Source organism: Nansenia antarctica (genome assembly GCF_963989245.1).
Source record: "Nansenia antarctica genome assembly, chromosome: 13".
NCBI lineage: Eukaryota > Metazoa > Chordata > Actinopteri > Argentiniformes > Microstomatidae > Nansenia > Nansenia antarctica.
This window is the reverse complement of record NC_137683.1, coordinates 22,668,496-22,687,274: the sequence shown is the minus strand read 5'-3', so window position 1 is coordinate 22,687,274 and position 18,779 is coordinate 22,668,496. Positions and strand designations below refer to the sequence as shown.

At 44.3% G+C, this 18,779-nt stretch overlaps 2 protein-coding genes across 2 annotated transcripts; one reads left to right on the top strand and one right to left on the bottom strand.

Moving 5' to 3' along the window:
• Positions 1-997: 997 nt before the first annotated feature.
• vapa (VAMP (vesicle-associated membrane protein)-associated protein A) lies at positions 998-9,116 on the top strand. Its single transcript, XM_080543800.1, has 6 exons — positions 998-1,134; positions 2,992-3,144; positions 3,802-3,902; positions 4,398-4,478; positions 7,433-7,618; positions 8,184-9,116. Exons 1-6 carry the CDS (start codon positions 1,077-1,079, stop codon positions 8,343-8,345), a joined length of 741 nt encoding a protein of 246 aa, XP_080399926.1. The 5' UTR covers positions 998-1,076; the 3' UTR covers positions 8,346-9,116.
• Positions 9,117-9,413: 297 nt separating this feature from the next.
• Positions 9,414-18,596, bottom strand: LOC308169430 (protein APCDD1-like; the record flags this gene model as incomplete). Its single annotated transcript, XM_080544112.1, has 5 exons — positions 9,414-9,871; positions 10,043-10,385; positions 13,721-14,315; positions 15,347-15,533; positions 18,569-18,596. The coding sequence occupies 5 exons, from the start codon at positions 18,594-18,596 to the stop codon at positions 9,414-9,416; spliced, it is 1,611 nt and encodes a 536-aa protein (XP_080400238.1).
• Between the last annotated feature and the right edge of the window lie 183 nt (positions 18,597-18,779).

The window sequence follows — 18,779 nt, the reverse complement described above, 5'->3', positions numbered from 1 at the left end:
GCATAATTGCGCGAGCTCATTACCACTGCCCGGAGAGTGATACAGTACACACTGACGCTGCATTGAAACGGCATATGCCTTGGCAGAGGCGCGCGCCAGAGATTCTGCTGTGTGCGCATACGATTAAAAAAGTGGCATGTCCCATGACATTTTCACATGGAATATACTGTAGCACTTATTTGCACAAATTTGCGGTGCTCAAGAAATGACATTCCATGAGAGCAGCACTGCTTAAAAAACTAAAATACAATGTAGGAGCCTATTTGTGTTTTGTTTATGAATGGGTAGCTTTACTACTGTCATGAAGGTACAGTGTACAAGTAGGCCTATCGATGAGTACACAATTATATTAATATAATATTATGTTCGTGTTGAAATATAGCAGGCTGTGGCTTGCAACACTTAGCCAGTATGCAGCTTTGAATACGTACATTCCTACAACTGCATACATTGTATTTTATGTTTCTATCGTTGTTATTATTATATTATATATCATATAATTATCTTAATGATGAGCCTTTGGTAATGATATCGTCTTTCTTTTTCTTATAGGGGGGGTGGGGGTCTTTTTTATTTGTTGTATTATTATAATTAATTAATTCATGAGAATTTACAGTAGTCATAATAAATTACAATATGTTTTACCAGTGCGTGAGCTTAGAATTATAAGATTCTAGAATCTCCGTTTAGGGCAGTTCAGAGATATTGAGCGTCAAAGTTTTGACATTCCATTATGTTCTGTGAGATGGAACCTTTGTATTTTAGGAATTACTCACCCAAAAATAACACCACACAGGCATTAATAAACACCTAATGGATCAGATTATGTAAAAAAAAAAAATATATTAAAAAAAATGGACAAGAATGGAGATAGAACCTTATAATTCTAACGTCACGAGTGGTTTTTCGCGGTGACGTTTACGCATTTGGTCCTGCGAGGCTTCCGTAGCCTACCAACTGTCGTCGTGTGCAGCATCACGTCCCCCTGCTGCCCTGTGTGACTCAGTCAGGACCGTCTCGGCTAGGTGATTTGACACTCAACACACTGGCTCTGGGCCACATTGAATCCCACGGAAATGTCTAAATTGGAGCAAATTCTAGTCCTCGACCCATCGGTTGACCTCAAATTCAAAGGTAAGAAGTGAGAACACTTATCGTGTCTACTCGTTAGACGCTCTGAGGTGGGTGTAGTAGTAGCTCGAGCTTCGCCAGATGCTAGCCAAGTAGCCCATGGCTGTGTTCGCAATGGCATACTAGCATACTACTCATACTAGATATGACGTAGATTTTGAGTATGCAGACAGTGCGTTCACACTGTAGATTATGTGAAATTTGAGTATGCAAGAAATGTATACCAGATTTTCGGTCGGCTGGTATTGGCATACTTATTATGAATTTAGTAAGCAGTATGCTATGCAGTATATATTAATTGAGTATGCTAGTATGCAGTATGCTAGTATGCCATTTCGAACACAGCCTGTATCTAAGCTAGCTAGCGAGTTGACGTGTTTAGCTCTGCAGGATGAAAGGCTACCTAACCTGGCTGGTTTATGTCCCCATAGCTAGAACCTAATACCGGGGATATTAGGCAGTTTACAACCCCCCACAGACACACACACGGACACCTCTGTGGCTCTGTCGCCATTTCGTGAGTTTAGAATGATAAGGTTCTATCTCCGTTTAGGGCAGTTCAGAGATATTGACCGTCAAAGTTTTGACATTCCATTATGTTTGGTGAGGAGGAACCGTTGTATTTAGTTAATTACTAACTCAAAAATGTCAACATTTAAAAAATATAACACCACACAGGCATTAATAAACACCTAATGGATCAGATTATGTAAAAAAAAAAAAAACTCAATTTTGACAACAATGGAGATAGAACCTTATAATTCTAACGTCACGATGTTGAGGTTGGAATTGAAGATCTTATGGCCTCCGGGCTCCAGGATCTCCTAGTTGGTTAAGCTAACTTAACTAGCTGGATCAGGTGATCAAGTCACTGTCATTACACTGGATTTAACTAGCTAGCTACTTACTTGTGTAACATTCCCACCTAGCTAGTGCAGTTAGTTAGTGGTAAATCATGTCCACACATCACCAGTTTGGCCGGGCGTGATTGAATGTGTTGACTCCTGTTTAGCACGGACACATCCAGAACATTATATATCGCCCATATTACCTCAGATCACCAGCTAACGTTAGCCTCCATGAATGAGTGTTTGTCACTGACCACAGCATCTGACGTCGAGACCAGCCTGGATAGCTTTAGCGTAAAGTTTGGTTGCTTAGTAGTAAAGAGGAACATTTTCTAGCAAAGTCAAGAGCGACCCTAAACGTTAGCTTGGAGCACATTTGTTGACAGCTCGTGAGCTTAGAATGATAAGGTTCTATCTCCGTTTAGGGCAGTTCAGAGATTGAGCGTCAACGTTTTTACATTCCATTATGTTTTGTGAGATGGAACCTTTGTATTTTATGAATTACTAACTAATTAGTTACTAATTACTAACTAATGTTAACATTTAAAAAAATAACACCACACAGGCATTAATAAACACCTAATGGTTCAGATTATGTAAAAAAACTCAATTTTGACAAAAATGGAGATGGAACCTTATAATTCTAACGTCACGAGCTGTCAACGACGTTTATCTAGTGTCTGTCCACTTCTCTAGGGCAAACTGTTTGTTAATCTGTGCCCGCTGTCAGAAGCGACATGGACTAAGATTTGGCTATTGTTTTAGTAGCAGCAGAATCTTTGAACGTCAAGTTACATGAATGTCATGAGTCGGAAGTAAAAGCAGAGGATAAAACATACTTTCCAACAGCTCAAATATAATCAAAACATCATATGACGTTTTACATGTCGAGCTGTGTCACTCGATGTGTCGACATGGTATTGTGGCTTAAATATGCCTAGGCCTATATTCTGTTGACATTATGTAGGTGACAACATTGTCCCCCTAACCATCTTTCTCGTCTCTTCTTCAGGTCCCTTCACAGAAGTAGTGACCACAAGCCTCAGGCTGAAAAACCCCTCAGACAGAAGGGTATGCTTCAAAGTGAAGACGACGGCACCCAGGCGGTACTGTGTCCGACCCAACAGTGGTGTTATCGAACCCGGATGTACTGTCACTGTCTATGGTGAGAATTCCGCCTGGCCCGGTCCAGACATAACCCCATAGCCCCTTATTATTTATTTATGTCTTATTTGTAAGGACAATACAATGGTACATAGGGCCTCTTAAGCCTAGTCCTGGACTAAATCACACTTTCAATGTCAAATCTCCATTGAAGATGCTTTTTAGTCTAGGATTAGTCTTAAGCCTTGTATGTGCAACCCGGCCCATAGAGTTAACAATAATCTGATTTGTTGCATCGTAGTGTATAATATAAAGCTTTGTTCAAACGTAAGCAAGATAGTGCCATAGTGGGACAACGTTGCCCGCTGATAGGCTGGGTGAATACCTACCGTCTTGCGTATCGCATACCCTTCCAGATCTACTCAAGTGTCTAGGGGCGTTGGTGCTATGGGTTGTTTCTGGAGAAGACCTCCATTGTCGCTCGGCTGTCATATTTGACAAGACTGACAGAAAAGCATAGCCTCAACCAAGAGACAAATCACTGTTTGGTGTAACTGAGTCATGTTCAATTAGAAGTTCTTTCTAATCTTGTCAACATGTCAATGCATTTAAGTCATTGAATCTAATTTAATCTAAAAAAAGTACTAGGCTAACCAAGGATTTGATGACATTCATTCATATCCAACTGTCAAATGCCATTATGTCTCCTTCCTCTCAGTAATGCTGCAGCCGTTTGACTATGACCCCAATGAGAAGAGTAAACACAAATTCATGGTACAGACCATCTTTGCAGCCAATGGTTCTGACATGGAAGCAGTGGTAAGATCTTCTTTTACACATTATTTCCTCATACAAACACATTGTATGTCTTGGCTAGATAATAGAAGCTATTCTTTTAATGGTTGAATAAGGACCGCTGTAGAAGATATGTTCTGCCTGCCGCAAGATTGTACAACTTCTCCTCCAGCTGGCACGCCTTAATTTCCTCTCTGGATCAATAAAGTACTAATCTATTTATATCGATAATCACTATCTGCTAGATAGTGTTGTGGTGAAAGTGTAGCAATGTGCATATAAGGCCACTTCTGCAACCTCTCCAGCAGGGGGCAGCAAATGTATTATTAGAACTCACGTACCGGTAATATACTTTTTTCTATAATCTATAATAATTAATATGATTAATTTATACATATGACTGTGTCATAGGATGTCTAGGGCCATGGCCTTTATTTATTGTCCACCATGTTGATCTAGGTCTGTTTTGTTTTGTGTGTATCACCTGACAACAGCTCAACCTTGTTTCCCTCTCCGCAGTGGAAGGATGCAAAGCTAGACGACCTCATGGACTCCAAGCTTAGATGTGTCTTTGAATTGCCCTCTGAAAATGATAAAGTGGTAAGTGAGCAACAGTGGCATGACCAACCGTTTCTGCTGGTGTTCAGGTGGCCCTGTTGGGACACCTCCAAAGAACGTCCCCCCCCTCCCCTTCTTCTCCCTCGGAAGGAACACTACTCTGATTTGACAGGCACTAGGCAGGGCATAAAATTAACTTTTTGGTCTAGCAGCCACAGCGTCTGGTGGATGAGAAAATTCACCAGCCCCTCTTGATTTTTTTCCCAGACAAATTTTTTTTAAGATAACATTCTGTCAAAAAAGACCAACCACATTAGCATGACTCCTGATGCATTGAAAATGACTCCCTGCACCGAACGAACCTCATGTAATAGGCTTTACGCTTCGCACGTATCGTCGTGTCAAAATGACACCCCCCCCCCCTCCCTCTTACATGTTTTCACTCAGTCGTGTGTACGTTGCTATGTCATGCTGTCGCATGTAGTTGAAGTTTACTTTAATGCTTTACTTGCATGCATTATCTGGTTGTAACATTGAAAGCTCATAGATCGGGGTGTTCGTTTTGTCAGTCAGGAGAAGCGGCAGTGAGCTGCGCAACAGTTAGCTGGAGGGAGGAGCAGGTGCAGCAGGAGTGTTGTTACATGCTGAGTCAACGGTGACCATAATTGTGGATCACACCATTTTCATTTTGAAATTGAAGCAGATTTGCTAACCTTTGTTGGCTACCTGCCTAAGTGGCTGGCAAGATTTATCAGATTTATACCCACCGATGCCAAAAATCGACCCGCTTTTGGCAGACGGCTGGTGTTAATTTTTTGCCCTTGATCTATGAAAGCTGCGTAGATCAGTGATTACCTCAAGGAATTGACAAAGAAGGATTGGAACAGAGCCGTAAAGATTTGGCTTGTTACGATTTAGGCCAAGAGTTTAGTTTTTTTCCTGAACATGTGACCCATCTGGAAATGTTCTGGGCCCTAATTATGACATACTCAGGTTATTTCTGTTTCACTGTTTAGCCAGGGGTCAATTTCCTCTGTCAATCCATCTCTCCCGTGTTCCCTCTCTACATCCTACATGGCTTTCTTCTCTTACTCTGTTGCTGTACTAGTTCGATGTTCTGCATTGACAGAGTACATTCCTACGATGTCTGCTGTCTCTTTTATTTGCTTTGCGACTTGGTCATACATCACTTCTGAAATACTCATGTAGGCCTAACTGATAATACTCAATCGAAACCTATGATGATGAAACTGGTTGGTTTTGGTTGGCAGATTGAGTATTGTTGGTTCTAGGGGTGCAACGGTTCTCGGTTTTATATTGAAACGTACGGTTCGTCATCCACGGTTCAATACGCACTAGCGAATGTCGGTTTTTCGGTTTATGATGCGTTCCATTGAAAGTCGGAGGTCGAGTTTGTCTGGAACGCAGTTGCTTCCGTATCTTGTAAGTTGATATGTTTGTTCATGGCGAGCGGAGTTGAGAACATGGCAACAGTTTGAGATAGCCCCGGATTACTACAAATTTGCGTTGTGGAGTAATTTCGTTTTTTGCTTTACGCGTGACGTATATGCGCATAATGCAAATTATGGTCTACCTGTCAAGCCTGAAGTGCACTTTTACTTTTAATTCTTCCTCTCCTATACCAGTAGTCAAGCCTAAGAGGCACTTAAAGTGTTTATTTATTTATTTTACATTTGAAAGTGCTTTTTGTTTATATTTATATTATAATATACCAGTCATATTCTGGAATGTGTCTGAATGTTAAAGTTCCATAAAGCAAAATAAATTAAAGTAACGGTGGTAACAGGGTATATAAATAGTAGCATTGTTTCTTCTCCTTATGCACAAAACACGTACCGAAACCCCTAGTTGGTTCATAGTTGTATTATTAACAGTGTTTATTAACAAGTGTGATTCTCAGAGAGCATAGAGACTAGAGTTTTCTCAAGTAGCCATTGTGAACCACTGACTACCACTCAAAGCTATACACATTCATCTCTATGTACCCAACTAGCCTGGGGTCAAGGCCAGGGAGACCTGCAGTACTTTCACAGGGCAGACCACCCCCAAGTTGAGCAGCAGGCACCATGGAGAACGCTACGCCCCCACCCCGGGCGAATACCGAACTCCCCAGGTTAACAGGCAGCAACTCCTGACTGTCGGTGGTTCATGACTGCCCCCCGCTCAGTCAGAGACAGGGACAGGCAATGGCAGGTTGGTGACAGGCAGACAGAGCACAGTAGGCACGCAGACAGGGTAGTACGCAGACAGGCAGACAGGGCATTAGCCAGGCAGACAGGGTAGTACGCAGACAGGCAGACAGGGTAGTACGCAGACAGGCAGACAGGGTAGTACGCAGACAGGCAGACAGGGTAGTAGGCACGCAGACAGGGTAGTACGCAGCCAGGCAGACAGGGCATTAGCCAGGCAGACAGGGTAGTAGCCAGGCAGACAGGGTAGTAGCCAGGCAGACAGGGTAGCAGGCAGGCAGGCAAGGTAGGTGGCAGGCAGACAGGGTAGTAGCCAGGCAGGCAGGGTAGTAGACAGGGTAGTGGGCAGGCAGACAGGGCAGTAGGCAGGCAGACAGACGGTAGCAGACAGGGTAGTGGGCAGGCAGACAGGCAGGCAGACAGGGCAGTAGGCAGGTTCTAGCCTGGACCGAGACAACAGTAATCGGAAGAGTTGGCTAAAGGCCAGCCGATACAGATCTGGAACTAGACTACGCAGGTTTAGAGAGAGGCAACCATGAAGTGTAGTTTCTAGTAGGTGGTAGATGTTGCCGGTCTAAGAAATTCATACAAATGTATAATTGTTTGTGTTTTGGAGTTTTTTTTAAATTCCTATTCCTCAGTGTTTCATGGTGTTTTGACCTCTCTTAAGTGCCTGGGTTTGCGTGTCCTGTCGGCTAGCACTGAAGGGCCAAACCATCTCTCTCTCTCTCTCTCTCTCTCTCTCTCTCTCTCTCTCACACACACACACCTCTTCCCCGCCTTCAGAACGATGTGGATGTCACCAAATCAGCCCCCGTCCTTAACGCGTCCAGGCCAGACAGCTCGTCCACGGCCAGGCCGAGCAGCACGTCCGGGGACGACTCCGAGATGAAGAAAGTGAAACTGACGGACGAGTGCAAGAGGCTGCAGTCTGACGTGGGGAGACTCTCTGAGGAGAACAGGCAACTCAAGGTAACCAGAGATCTGAGGATGCCGTCACGTTGAAGAAAAGGCCAAACCAGGTCGTCTCTCTCTACCTCTAGTCCTTGGGGGGGGGGGGGGGGTATTCCATCAACGTCGCGAAAGGAAAAACTCTCACGAGATTTATCAGAATAAGCCTGGATTTTCCTTCAGCGACGTTGATGGAATACCCCCCCCAGGTGTCTCTCTCTACCTCTAGTCCTGACCACTGAGAGTGCAGGGGCGTTTTTCAGTCCACATATACCCTGTTCCGCTAACTGTTGTCCGGAGTAAAAACATTATTTGTTAATTATTTGAAACAACTGATGTGGTAGTGCTCGGCTGGAACGAAAGCCTGCAAACCTCATAGCTTTCTTAAGACCGGAGATGAGGAACCAGGACCTCGACTCTCTGTTTTTATACACTCTGACCTAGACAAAACATCTGATTGGCCTTGGCCTAGAGTCCTGTGACGACAATAATGTCTGTGTCAGAGCCTTCCGTTTTGATCTGAACTATTCTTCCTCTTCCTCTCTTGTTTTCCTCCTCCTCTTCTGTCCTCCTCCTCCCCTCTCAGGATGAGGGTTTGCGGATGAGGAGGGCCCACCGGCCAGACAACGTGGTATCAAACTCCGGAGCCATGATGAGCAAACGACACGCCTCCAGCTCCATCCCCTCGCTACTTGTCGTCATAGCAGCCATCTTCATCGGATTCCTCCTAGCAAAGTTCCTCTTGTAGGGGTGGGGGTGGGGGTGGAGGGAAGAGTTCGACACCTGTCCCTGACTCCTGTCCGCCTGTCTCCGAGGCCTAGAGGAGGAATGTGTGTTCTCGTTGACCTGCCATTATCAATGGCAGTGCCAGTTCATGTGGTACTGTACATGTTCTATGTACCGTATCATTCACAGTCAGACCTTGCCTTTTACAATCCCACACGGTTACTTCACCCCTGTAACCCCCGTTAATGGGGTTTCTGTTCTATTTTTCGGGTGAGGTATGTGGGTTTATTCATTTACCTGAGCTCCGATAGCAGGAGAGTCAGGATAGATAGGTGGGTTAGAGACCTTGATTCTCCAAATCGATAAAAATAAATAATAAAATGTGTTCTCTTTCTCTCTCTGTGGTTTTAATAAGAGTTGGAATGTTAAGATTGTCATCTTCTATGTTATTTTAATCCTTTTCAGAAAATGTGGAAAGTAAAACTCTAAAAGAAAAGACTTTGCTACATGTTGCTGGATGGCCGCGTGACATTTAACTATTCTCTGAATTCTGAATCGTTTACTTTTCTTGAGGAATGTGAAGATACGTAGCCTGGGAATCTAGGTGCCTCCTTCCATGTACAATTCTGTTACTGTACCCACACACACAGAATTATTACAATTATTATTCTTTTTTTTCTTTACACAAATTATATATCCCCTGTGAGGAAATGTTGACTGACAAGATGTCCATTCTTGCAGTCCTGTCTCATGGTATTTAGCAAAATACATAAAATTAAATTTCTTTAACATTCTTGTGGCTTTATCATCTTTGTCCTGTGTTTCTTCTGCTGAAATCCAAATGGCTATTATGAGGGTCCCAGATCCCCACATCTATTTGGGCCTCTTACGATGGTCCACGTCACCCTGAACCTCCAGCACCGCCACTCAGCTACATGTCATGGATCACACAGGAACTACAGGACATTACAGAACATTGACAGCAAAACTCAAATTGTCAAATCACAGTCTATTCACTTTGCACTCAATGTAGTCCAGTATGCAGTGCAGTTCAACAACAACAACAACAACAGAAACAACATTACGACGACTAGCCGAGGTGCAGAAGGCGGACAGTCATCAACAATGCAGTGAGGACGTCCATCAGCCTACTGGACCTGAGCCCTTGACAGCGGTTACCCAGCCTGTGGAGCTGGTCAGCCTCCATGTCCCACTTCGTTGAGCCCTGGCCAGCCCCGGCCCCGCCACACCGGAGCAGCGGTGCCTGGTAGGACGTGGCCCGCTTCTGGGGCTGTTCAGGGCTGGAGCCGTCCGTGGGCCTCTGGCCGTTGTAGAGCAGGAGGCGTCCGGCGGAGCCTCTCTCCGTGTGGAAGAGCTCGTACTCGGTGTGGGGCAGGCGGATGCCCAGGGCGGCGCACCCGTGGGTCGGGGTGACGTCCTGCTCCACCCCCTGTCGCCACGAACTCTCCTTCCCACACCGGTCCCCACGGAACACGTTGAGGAGAGAGGTGGTGGCCATGTCCTGGGGGGTCACCCTCATGTGGTCCACTGGTAGGGGAGACGACGATGACGACACAGAATGAATTAGATTTCATAAGATATATTGCACATTTGCTGTCTTATACACCAGCAGTACATCTCATCCGTGTGATAGACATTGCAGGAACATTTTCTCACATACACACTACCCACACAGAACGCAGTATATCATCAGCCTACCTTTGAAGACAAACTCGGTGCCTCCCGGGACGACGGCGGAGATCACTCCTTGGCTGTAGTTCCCCCGGGCGTAGAGGCTGAAGGTGGGGTGTCTGCAGACAGGGTCCGCGAAGTGGTGGTAAAGACCCTCCCAGGTGTGGTTACGGTCGTGGAAGACAAAGTGGCGGGTGAGGAAGAGGACGCCGGGGCGGACCTCACAGCGCTGGCTCACCCACTGGCCCTGGAGCCTGACGGCCACGTCGGCCTCGTCCCCACCCTTGCCCTGGGGAGGGAGGAGGGTAGGGGGGTGGTGCTCGTCTGCCTCCGAGATGATACGACACACCACACAGGACGGGTCGGAAGTCTGCAGTGGGAAAGGTCACATGGAGAGTTTGTTGTTGGACTATAAATATAATAATAAATATAAAAGAACAATTATTACCTCACAACGATAACTAACATCACTGACGCTAATGAGATGTCAACAGGACACTAATCACGTTGATAAATTACAAACAAGGTCATACAAACGTTGAAACAGTTGTGTGCTAGCCCCATATGGGAGAACACATGGCATGGAGAGTTGTTTTCTCGTGTGTTGTGAGGATCCTGGCTGTGTGTGTGTGTGTGTGTGTTTGGCCCCACTACACATGGCACTGCCATCCCATATTAATGGCAGTGATGAAAACAATCCCCATGGCGGAGAAACAAAGCTCTGCTCTGGCCTAAAAAAAAATCACTTAGTGGTCGCTTCAATATTCCTCTCTCCTCCTCTGTGGCTTTCTAAGGATATAGCTCAGTGAACTTAATAGGAAAACTCAAAGTTAGCAACAATGACCGCCTTTACACTCTTCAAGTGTTTGTGTGTGTGTGTGTGTGTGTGTGTTTGTGTGTGTCAACATTTCAGAGTGTACTAGTGGTTGAGGATGAGATTAACATTATAGTCTTGTGTGACTAACTGTATTAATTTTAAAATGAGTGCCGTTCCATCATAGCATGTATGAGTCACGCAACATCAATAGACAAGCTGCTGTAACTAGAACTAATTTACATTGCCCTGGCACATTTTATAGCTGTGTGTGTGTGTACTGTTTGGGATGCTGTTTTTATAAATATACACTGGAAAATTCATTGATGGGGGGAAAAAGCTGGGGGAAACATGAAAGGCAGATGAAGCCTTTGTGGATGAAGGAGGAGGATGAGGGGCCCAGTTCCATTTCTACTACTATGGATCCAGACTGTCCCTCTGCCCTGCATACTGCCATTCAGCCTTAGGCGCACACTCACAGAGTCAGGGCAGGAACTCGAGAGTCGGGCAGAGAATACTGCAGTATTCTCTTTGAAGAGTGCTCTGGAAAAAATAGCGGATCATCATCAGTCACTACCATACCCGGGTCTGGCCTATGCTGCGGTCTCCCTCACTCTTTCTCTCTCTGTCTCTCATCCCTGGTAAGGTGTTGAGAGAACATAGGAAAGGAGCTGTGTGATACATCGTGTCAGTTAGATGTTCAATATATTAATGTTGACAGTTACACCGTTATGCAGGCGGTCTACACTCTGTCCAGGAAACAGTGAGTAATGAGTAGCCTGGCGCTTTAGCTAACTCATATTATGACTATCATTGTCTTGACATACAGTGACTACAGAAATTCTATACCCACTTTAAACATGTTCAACGTTTGTTGACCCCAGAGCTTGGAATCGAAATACATTGAATTATGATTTCTCCCACCAATTCCCCCCCCCATTTTTCAACTGAAAGAAACAAGAAGAACCTGTGTGTGGGTGTCCTAAGCGTAATTGCGTAGTTGTCTAGTTGAGCCTATTGTGGTTGTGAGTCATCTTACATTTCAATAATTCATCATTATGATTATTATTGTGATGATCATTAGGCTGTTTTGATGCCCCCTCCGGGCACTTGGTGCCTTACACACAGTGCGTCATGCGCATGGACGTAGTGGCGGCCCTGAGAAGAACAGTTTGCAAACAGGACCATATTGCCACTCCCATATGCCACATCTTCAATCTTAGCCATGACTGCATGTGCCCACAAACCTGGAAAGAGGTTAAGGTAATCCCTCTACCAAAAAACACTTGTGCTGCCTTTTCTGGCTCTAACAGCAGATCAATCAGCTTGCTCCCTCTTATCAGCAAACTGTCAGACAAAGATTTATTTGACCGGATATAATGCTATTTCTCTATGAACAATTGAACCAGCAACTACCGTCACGCTTATAGGAAAGGGCACTCAACCTGCACAGCTCTCACTCAAATGACAGACGATTGGCTAAAAGATCAAAGATCCGATCGGCTAGACTGTAGGAGCAGTTTGACTAGACTTCAGCGCTGCCTTTGATGTCATTGATCATAATTGGAAACTCAAGTGTTATGGCTTTACTCCATCTGCCTTAGCATGGATAGAAAGCTATCTGACTAATTGAACACTTTAACGGAAGCCTCTCAAATGCAAGACATATACAGCGTGGGAAAATAACTCATTTTCAACAGGCGCAACCACTGAATGGTTAATCAGACCATCAATGGTTGAAAAAAGCACTTTGGGGTTACCTTTGTTTTCAGAAATTATATCAGAGAAATAGGTTTGTCTAGCCAATTTCATTGCCCTATTATATGTAAAGATCTGGGGGGGTTTTAAAATGTTGTATGTCGTAGGTGTATGTAGTTTAGACTTTCTCCATTTACGCTCTATAGAATAGAGCTATGGTTGAATGGAACGCCCTATATCATAGGTCATATCTCAAAAACCCAGAATAAAATCAGTCAAATAAGTGAAGCAACACGTCATTAGATTTGTGTAGTTACCCACCGGTACTCCTAACTGAGTATTTTAAATTATTTTTTCTGTTATTTATTTTTGTGTGTGGATGGTTATTCTTCGTTATGTGTTGGAGGAGGAGGCCATGAGCATTGCTGACTTTTATTTATATATATTTATTTTGGTTATTTATTGTTAGTAATGTTGATGCTCCTTTTTCTCCTCTGTAAAATGTTGTGTGATGATTTCTTGTATGTTTTGTGTGGAAGAGTAGCTGAAAATCAAATCAAATCTACCACCCCCCTTGTTGTGGCTCTGCTAAAATTAGCTAAATTAGCTATATAACTTATTTAAAGTTACTCAATAAGTAAAATTGAGTCTATTGAATGGAAATAGTTGATGTTAATAGTAATTGTAATAATAATGTTTGAATGCAAGGCAACTTGTCTTCTTGCTATGGTCTCACATTAGTGACTGCATATATGCTATACTGACATACAGTTCATTCACTTACTTTAGACACATATACTTATTGTAAGTCTCTTTGGATAAAAGTGTCTGCTAAATGACAAATGAATGTACTGTACATAACCTTGTCTTTGCAAGGTCCCTCATTTCAATAAGAATCAATTACACACTCTGGCGATTAGGTTGTCACTACAAACGAAACAAATGGAGAGGAACAAAACTCCTCAGGAATGAGACCCTGAGGCCTGGGAGACTTAAACAACATCTATGGCTGAGACTATAGGGAAGAACACATCCAGTGGGACAACGTCATCCCAGTCACTCAACCAAAGTGGTCGAATATATCTGAGTGGCCAGAAGGAATCCCTTAATGAAAACAATCTGTTTCAAATCTAACATTGTGTTCATTGCCATAATGAATTTAAGTGATGGGAGTGAAATGTGTTTCTCTTGACCTTGATTTTCTGTAGTGGCGGCTGGTAGCTAGAGGGCTTGTGTAGACTCCTCTGAGAGCGCTCCGTGTTGACATCCCCAAGAAACAGCTCCTCTGTCTGGTCGTCGGGGACATGGCTGCCGGGGTGACGCCTCTGCCGCCTCTCCACACGCACCAACTGCAGCTCCTGCATGGTGAACTCCAGCCCACGGAGGCAGCCCTTCCCCTTCTCCTCCTCCTCCTCCACCTCCTCCACCTCTTCCCCTTCCCCATCTCTCCACAAGTCATGTCTAACATGGGGCTCCCACGTCATCTCCCCCACAGCTCTACCCAGGGATGGAGCGCCACAGCCGGGGTTGAGCCTCTGGCCCAGCTCCCTGACCGCCTCTGCACTGTGGAACACCGCCTGGATGGTTTGGAGATGGTAGTCTGCCTCGGTGCCCCCGCGGACCCCCCAGGAGGCCTGGCGCAGGTGCAGCCTGCCCCGGGCCAGGAGGCTGTAGGTGGGGGTGGAGCAGTGGTGATCTCTGTAGTAGAACTGCAGGACCTGGAAGGTGTGGTTCTGGTAGAAGTGGTACGACCGTAGGATGAACTCTGGACCAGGTCGGACTTCACAACTGACAGAAGGTAGAGAGTGATTTGTGTTAAAGGTCCAGTATGTAGATTTCAGCTTTAAAAAAATTAGAAAATCATCAATCCATAATTCTATATTATTAGTATAGTTAATGAATCTATAGTGATCAAGAAATGAGATCACATGATGATAAAATCTTCAGTGAAGAGCGTTGTTTTGGTCCAAACAAAGCATTTTCTAAGGTCTGGTGACATTGTTGAGCACAGGAAATACATACCAATTCATGGACAATGTCTTGTTCTTTGAAACAAGTCTCCGTCTTTGACATTTTAAGGATGGAAGCAACCTGATGCTCACTGTATCCTTCTGCCAGTACCTACACCCAGAATTGACTCAACACCTTCTTTTCAACTCTTTTGGCATGGTCAATAGTTTGTTTTTTATTACAATTACTTTTGAGGTACTACTAGCACTGTTTTTGCCATCCACCTAATCCTATTGCAAGAGGATAGTAATGACCACAGCAGTGGTTTTTATACTTTTCCTTGTTAAATAAGATTTGGTTCAGGTGGTCACCTAATCAGTATCTCACTAAGTAGAATAAGGTGTGCCTGTGTTGGAATTCAACAAACACTGGAATGAAATGGCTGCCATAGCCTAATTATTTTGAAAAAGATTCGCGAGGGGGCATACTGGACTGATCTATACAATTGACTGTATTGACTTGACTTGAAATATTTGGTTATGATATTTATACAAATGTGACAGTTAAACTCATAAGGGACTCTCAAAGAACTCATCTGTATCATTAATTGAAATGACCATTGAACAGTGAAGGTATGTTTAGATAACTGTGCAGAAAATAGACTTATTTTAGACATAGGCCTACGATTAGGCATTGCGATATATATTCCTACCTAATTGTAATCAGTTTCAGGTGAAAAACGCACCATGCTCCCTCCAGACCTCACCCACTCCTCCACTTGGTGCCCCCCTCTGAAACATTGGGTGGATGATGACGCCCTTACAACTTTAAATTGAGGTTTATGTTTTTACATAAACAGTATCTTTTACCTTGTGGATACCCAGTGGCCAGCGATGTTGGGGGGCATATGGACAGAGACGTGATCTCCACTGTGGAGATGACGGAGCATATGGTGACACTGGGGGTCCAAAGTATGGCGCAGCTTTCCATGTTTCCTCCCCAAGGACATGACGGTGGCTCTGATGTCACTGTGGCGCTGGGAGCCCGCGCACGCACCTGTTGGGATAATACAGTTATGTTCAAAGGAGGAAAGTTTTGAACACCAATTAAACAAATTAGATGGCTCATGCATGCCTTGATTGCCATATTTATATATATATATATATATATATATATATATATATATATATAATACTTCCCTATACAAAACCTAAGAGCAGCAAACACTATTAAACACTTCATAAATAATCATCTGTAGATCATTATCACAGTTCTGGATCTTAGTTGCGTGTCAATCTACTTTTGTGCACGGGGAAAACATTCAATATGCCAATCATTCATATTGGATAATATAACCACGGGCTATGTAGGTCTACTTTCCATATAATACAATAAATCAGGATTAAAGTTACTCACCGATTACAATAAACACAACTTTCAACAGCAACATTGTTGGTTTGTCTTGTCTGAAACGATAGCTAAAGAAAAACGCTTTATGTTATAATTATGGACCCCAAGACACTACAAGAACAGAAAAGTCATCAATCATGCACCTTTATGCGGTGTGAGAGCGGTCAGGGTAACGGTCACAGCACGATGGAGGCGAACTCATCAGAAAAGGATGTTGCCAAAGATGCGCCTATTCAACATAGTCCCCAGCTACTTGATGTGCTGATCACGAAACGAAAATGTTCATTAGTAGTAGTAGTAAAAGACCACTCGTACCAGCGTAAAACAATGTCTAGTCAGTCCCACTTCTGTTCCGATCGCTCCTCTCGACTCTGTCACAGCAGGCGAGATGAACAAGAGCACTATTTTTGGGGAGGAGGGCTGGCTGCTGGCACTGGGCGCTGTGACTCAGTGCACCCTGTCACACCGATGGCTAAGATCTTTGAGCTAAATATATGAATATGAGCATGCAGATCGTGGGGAAGGAAATAACCTTAAATAACCTTTAAATGTGTAAGGTGTGTAAATAAAGAAAGGGGAATTATATATTAGGCTACTAATAAATGTAATGTCCAATCACTAGTTATATTTTCTCCTGGACTATTGGGCTATGAGTTGTTGGTGAAATATTAATAGGACTTTCTTTCAGCTCACATGAGATGGATATCTGTCAGCGCAGGATGGAACATATCCCACCGTATCCTAAAACTATCAAATGCACTATCAAATGCAAGACGCAATATGAATAATGTATCAGTTGTATTGTATATTTAAGGCTTACAGTCTTGCTCCAGTCTTTTTACCAGGCTATCCAAATACTGTGCACTGGACTGCTTGGACTGACATTGGACTGCTTTTACCATCCTTCTCTAAAGCCACTAATATATCACCCTCCATACTAATACGCGTTACTTGAACATAGGAGAAATTGCATACATTGAACGTCATTAAATAACTCTAATTGGAATGATACAATATGCAACCACATTACAATACAATCACTACTGTATTTCTCCTCTTGTGTGTGTGTGTGGTGTGTGTGTGTCTGTGTGTGTGTGTATGTGTGTCTGTGTGTGTGTGTGTGTGTGTGTGTGCGTGTGTGCGTGCGTGTGTGTGCGTGTGTGTGTGTGTCTGTGCGTGCGTGCATGCGTGCGTGCATGCGTGTGTGTGTGTTGGGTGGGTAGAGACCGTTCCTTGTGCTGTCTTGGCGTCTGCCAGCCTCCTACGAACAGCGTAGCATTCCCTCTCCAACCCTTCTGGGAGCCTAAGCATATTTAACAAGACCAAAAATACACTTACTAAGGCCAGTTGTGTTGCGCTTAATGAAAGCGTGTTTGCACTGGACGCCTCTTTGATGCTCTCGGGGTGAAAAATGCAACCTGAGAAAAAAGATAAATAACCTTTCAGGTGTGTGAATGGGTATGTTTGGATTGGATGCTTGTACCACTTACAGAGCCATTGAAAAGCTCAGTATAGGCTAATGACTGACAGAGAGACACATTTCTCCTATCTCTTCCATCCACACATTTTAATACATTTTCAGAAATGTTCCTGGACTCCCCGCACATTTCAATGAGGGGTTCTGACAAGACAGGCATGGGAATGAGCAGTAGCAGTTTCATGATGCTTCAGGAGTCTGCAAAGAGATTAAAATAGCAGCTGAAGCCTGTGTCCCCCAGGGGGGTGAGGCGTGCGTGTGTGTGTGTGTGTGTGTGTGCGTGTGTGTGGGCGTGTGTGTGTGTGTGCGTGTGTGTGTGTGCGTGTGTGTGTGTGTGCGGGCGTGTGTGTGCGTGTGTGTTTGTGTGTGTGGGTGTGTGTGTGTGTGTGTGTGTGTGTGTGTGCGTGTGTGTGTTTGTGTGTGTGCGTGTGTAGGGAAGTTGCTCTCTCCCCCTCTCGCTAGTTCAGAAAGTATCTGGGGGGTTGATTAGGGATGGAATCCTCAGGGCCTTTGTCGCCCATGGTGACGGGACCCAGGGGTCAAGGGTTGTGTGGCCCTCACAGAGGGGAGTCAGCTGACCTCATCTTCACTTTGAGAGGAGGGAAGGCGGGAACTGGGAGAGAGACAGTGTATAGGATGCCAGAGTGACACCCTGGGATTGAACAATGGGTAAGACTTCAAATAAAGTTGCTATTCTACCTGTGTAGTTACAAAATAGTTACTGTATAGTTACAATGTAACCAACCAGTATACGATGAAGATATTAGGAAGCCAAAACCAGCCAGAAGTTGATGACACATCATCTCTGGGCAAACTGTCTACATGACAAAAACATGGTGTCCAAATAACTGAATACTATGACACGGGTGCTTGTTGTTCAAACACTGAAATGTGGTGAACATGTGTCGAGCTGACGAACCCGAGTTAAGACATAACTCAACCCCAGATCTGGTGGAGGAATGTCGCCCTGGCTGCTGTTTCATAGACACAGCACCACATGTGTAAAGATACCAGCGTGTGTTGTAATCCTGTGCTTGTCTCCAGAGTATCTGTGTGTCTCTTTGTCTCATGTACTGGGGCGGGGGTGGTTGGGGTGAACCATCCCTGAGACCGGAAGTTTTTCCTAGTCTTTGGCCCAGTGGGCTGACACAGTGTTGTGCCACGACGCAGACAACCCAAATTCAAAACCCAATCAGCTACATACCGACGCTGTGGCCCAGATATATCAACATCGTTGATGTCTTTAATTCAGCTAATCTGGAACATTGTGGAGTGGACAGACGGAGGATCAACAGTCACACAGTCGAAAGATTTAAAACAGCCCCGCCACATACACGGGGCCTAACAGCCGTCCAATAAGATGGTTGCAACCACAGTAGTTGCTGTTGCACATTTTATTGCTGCAGGACCCAGAC

What these genes read in the sequence shown, in the direction of transcription:
- vapa (XM_080543800.1), top strand. Translation starts at nt 1,077, where the DNA reads ATGTCTAAATTGGAGCAAATTCTAGTCCTCGACCCATCGGTTGACCTC. An exon ending in CCTCTGAAAATGATAAAGTG is followed by an intron (nt 4,479 to 7,432) that starts GTAAGTGAGCAA and finishes CCCCGCCTTCAG; the next exon opens with AACGATGTGGATGTCACCAA. An exon ending in AGGAGAACAGGCAACTCAAG is followed by an intron (nt 7,619 to 8,183) that starts GTAACCAGAGAT and finishes CTCCCCTCTCAG; the next exon opens with GATGAGGGTTTGCGGATGAG.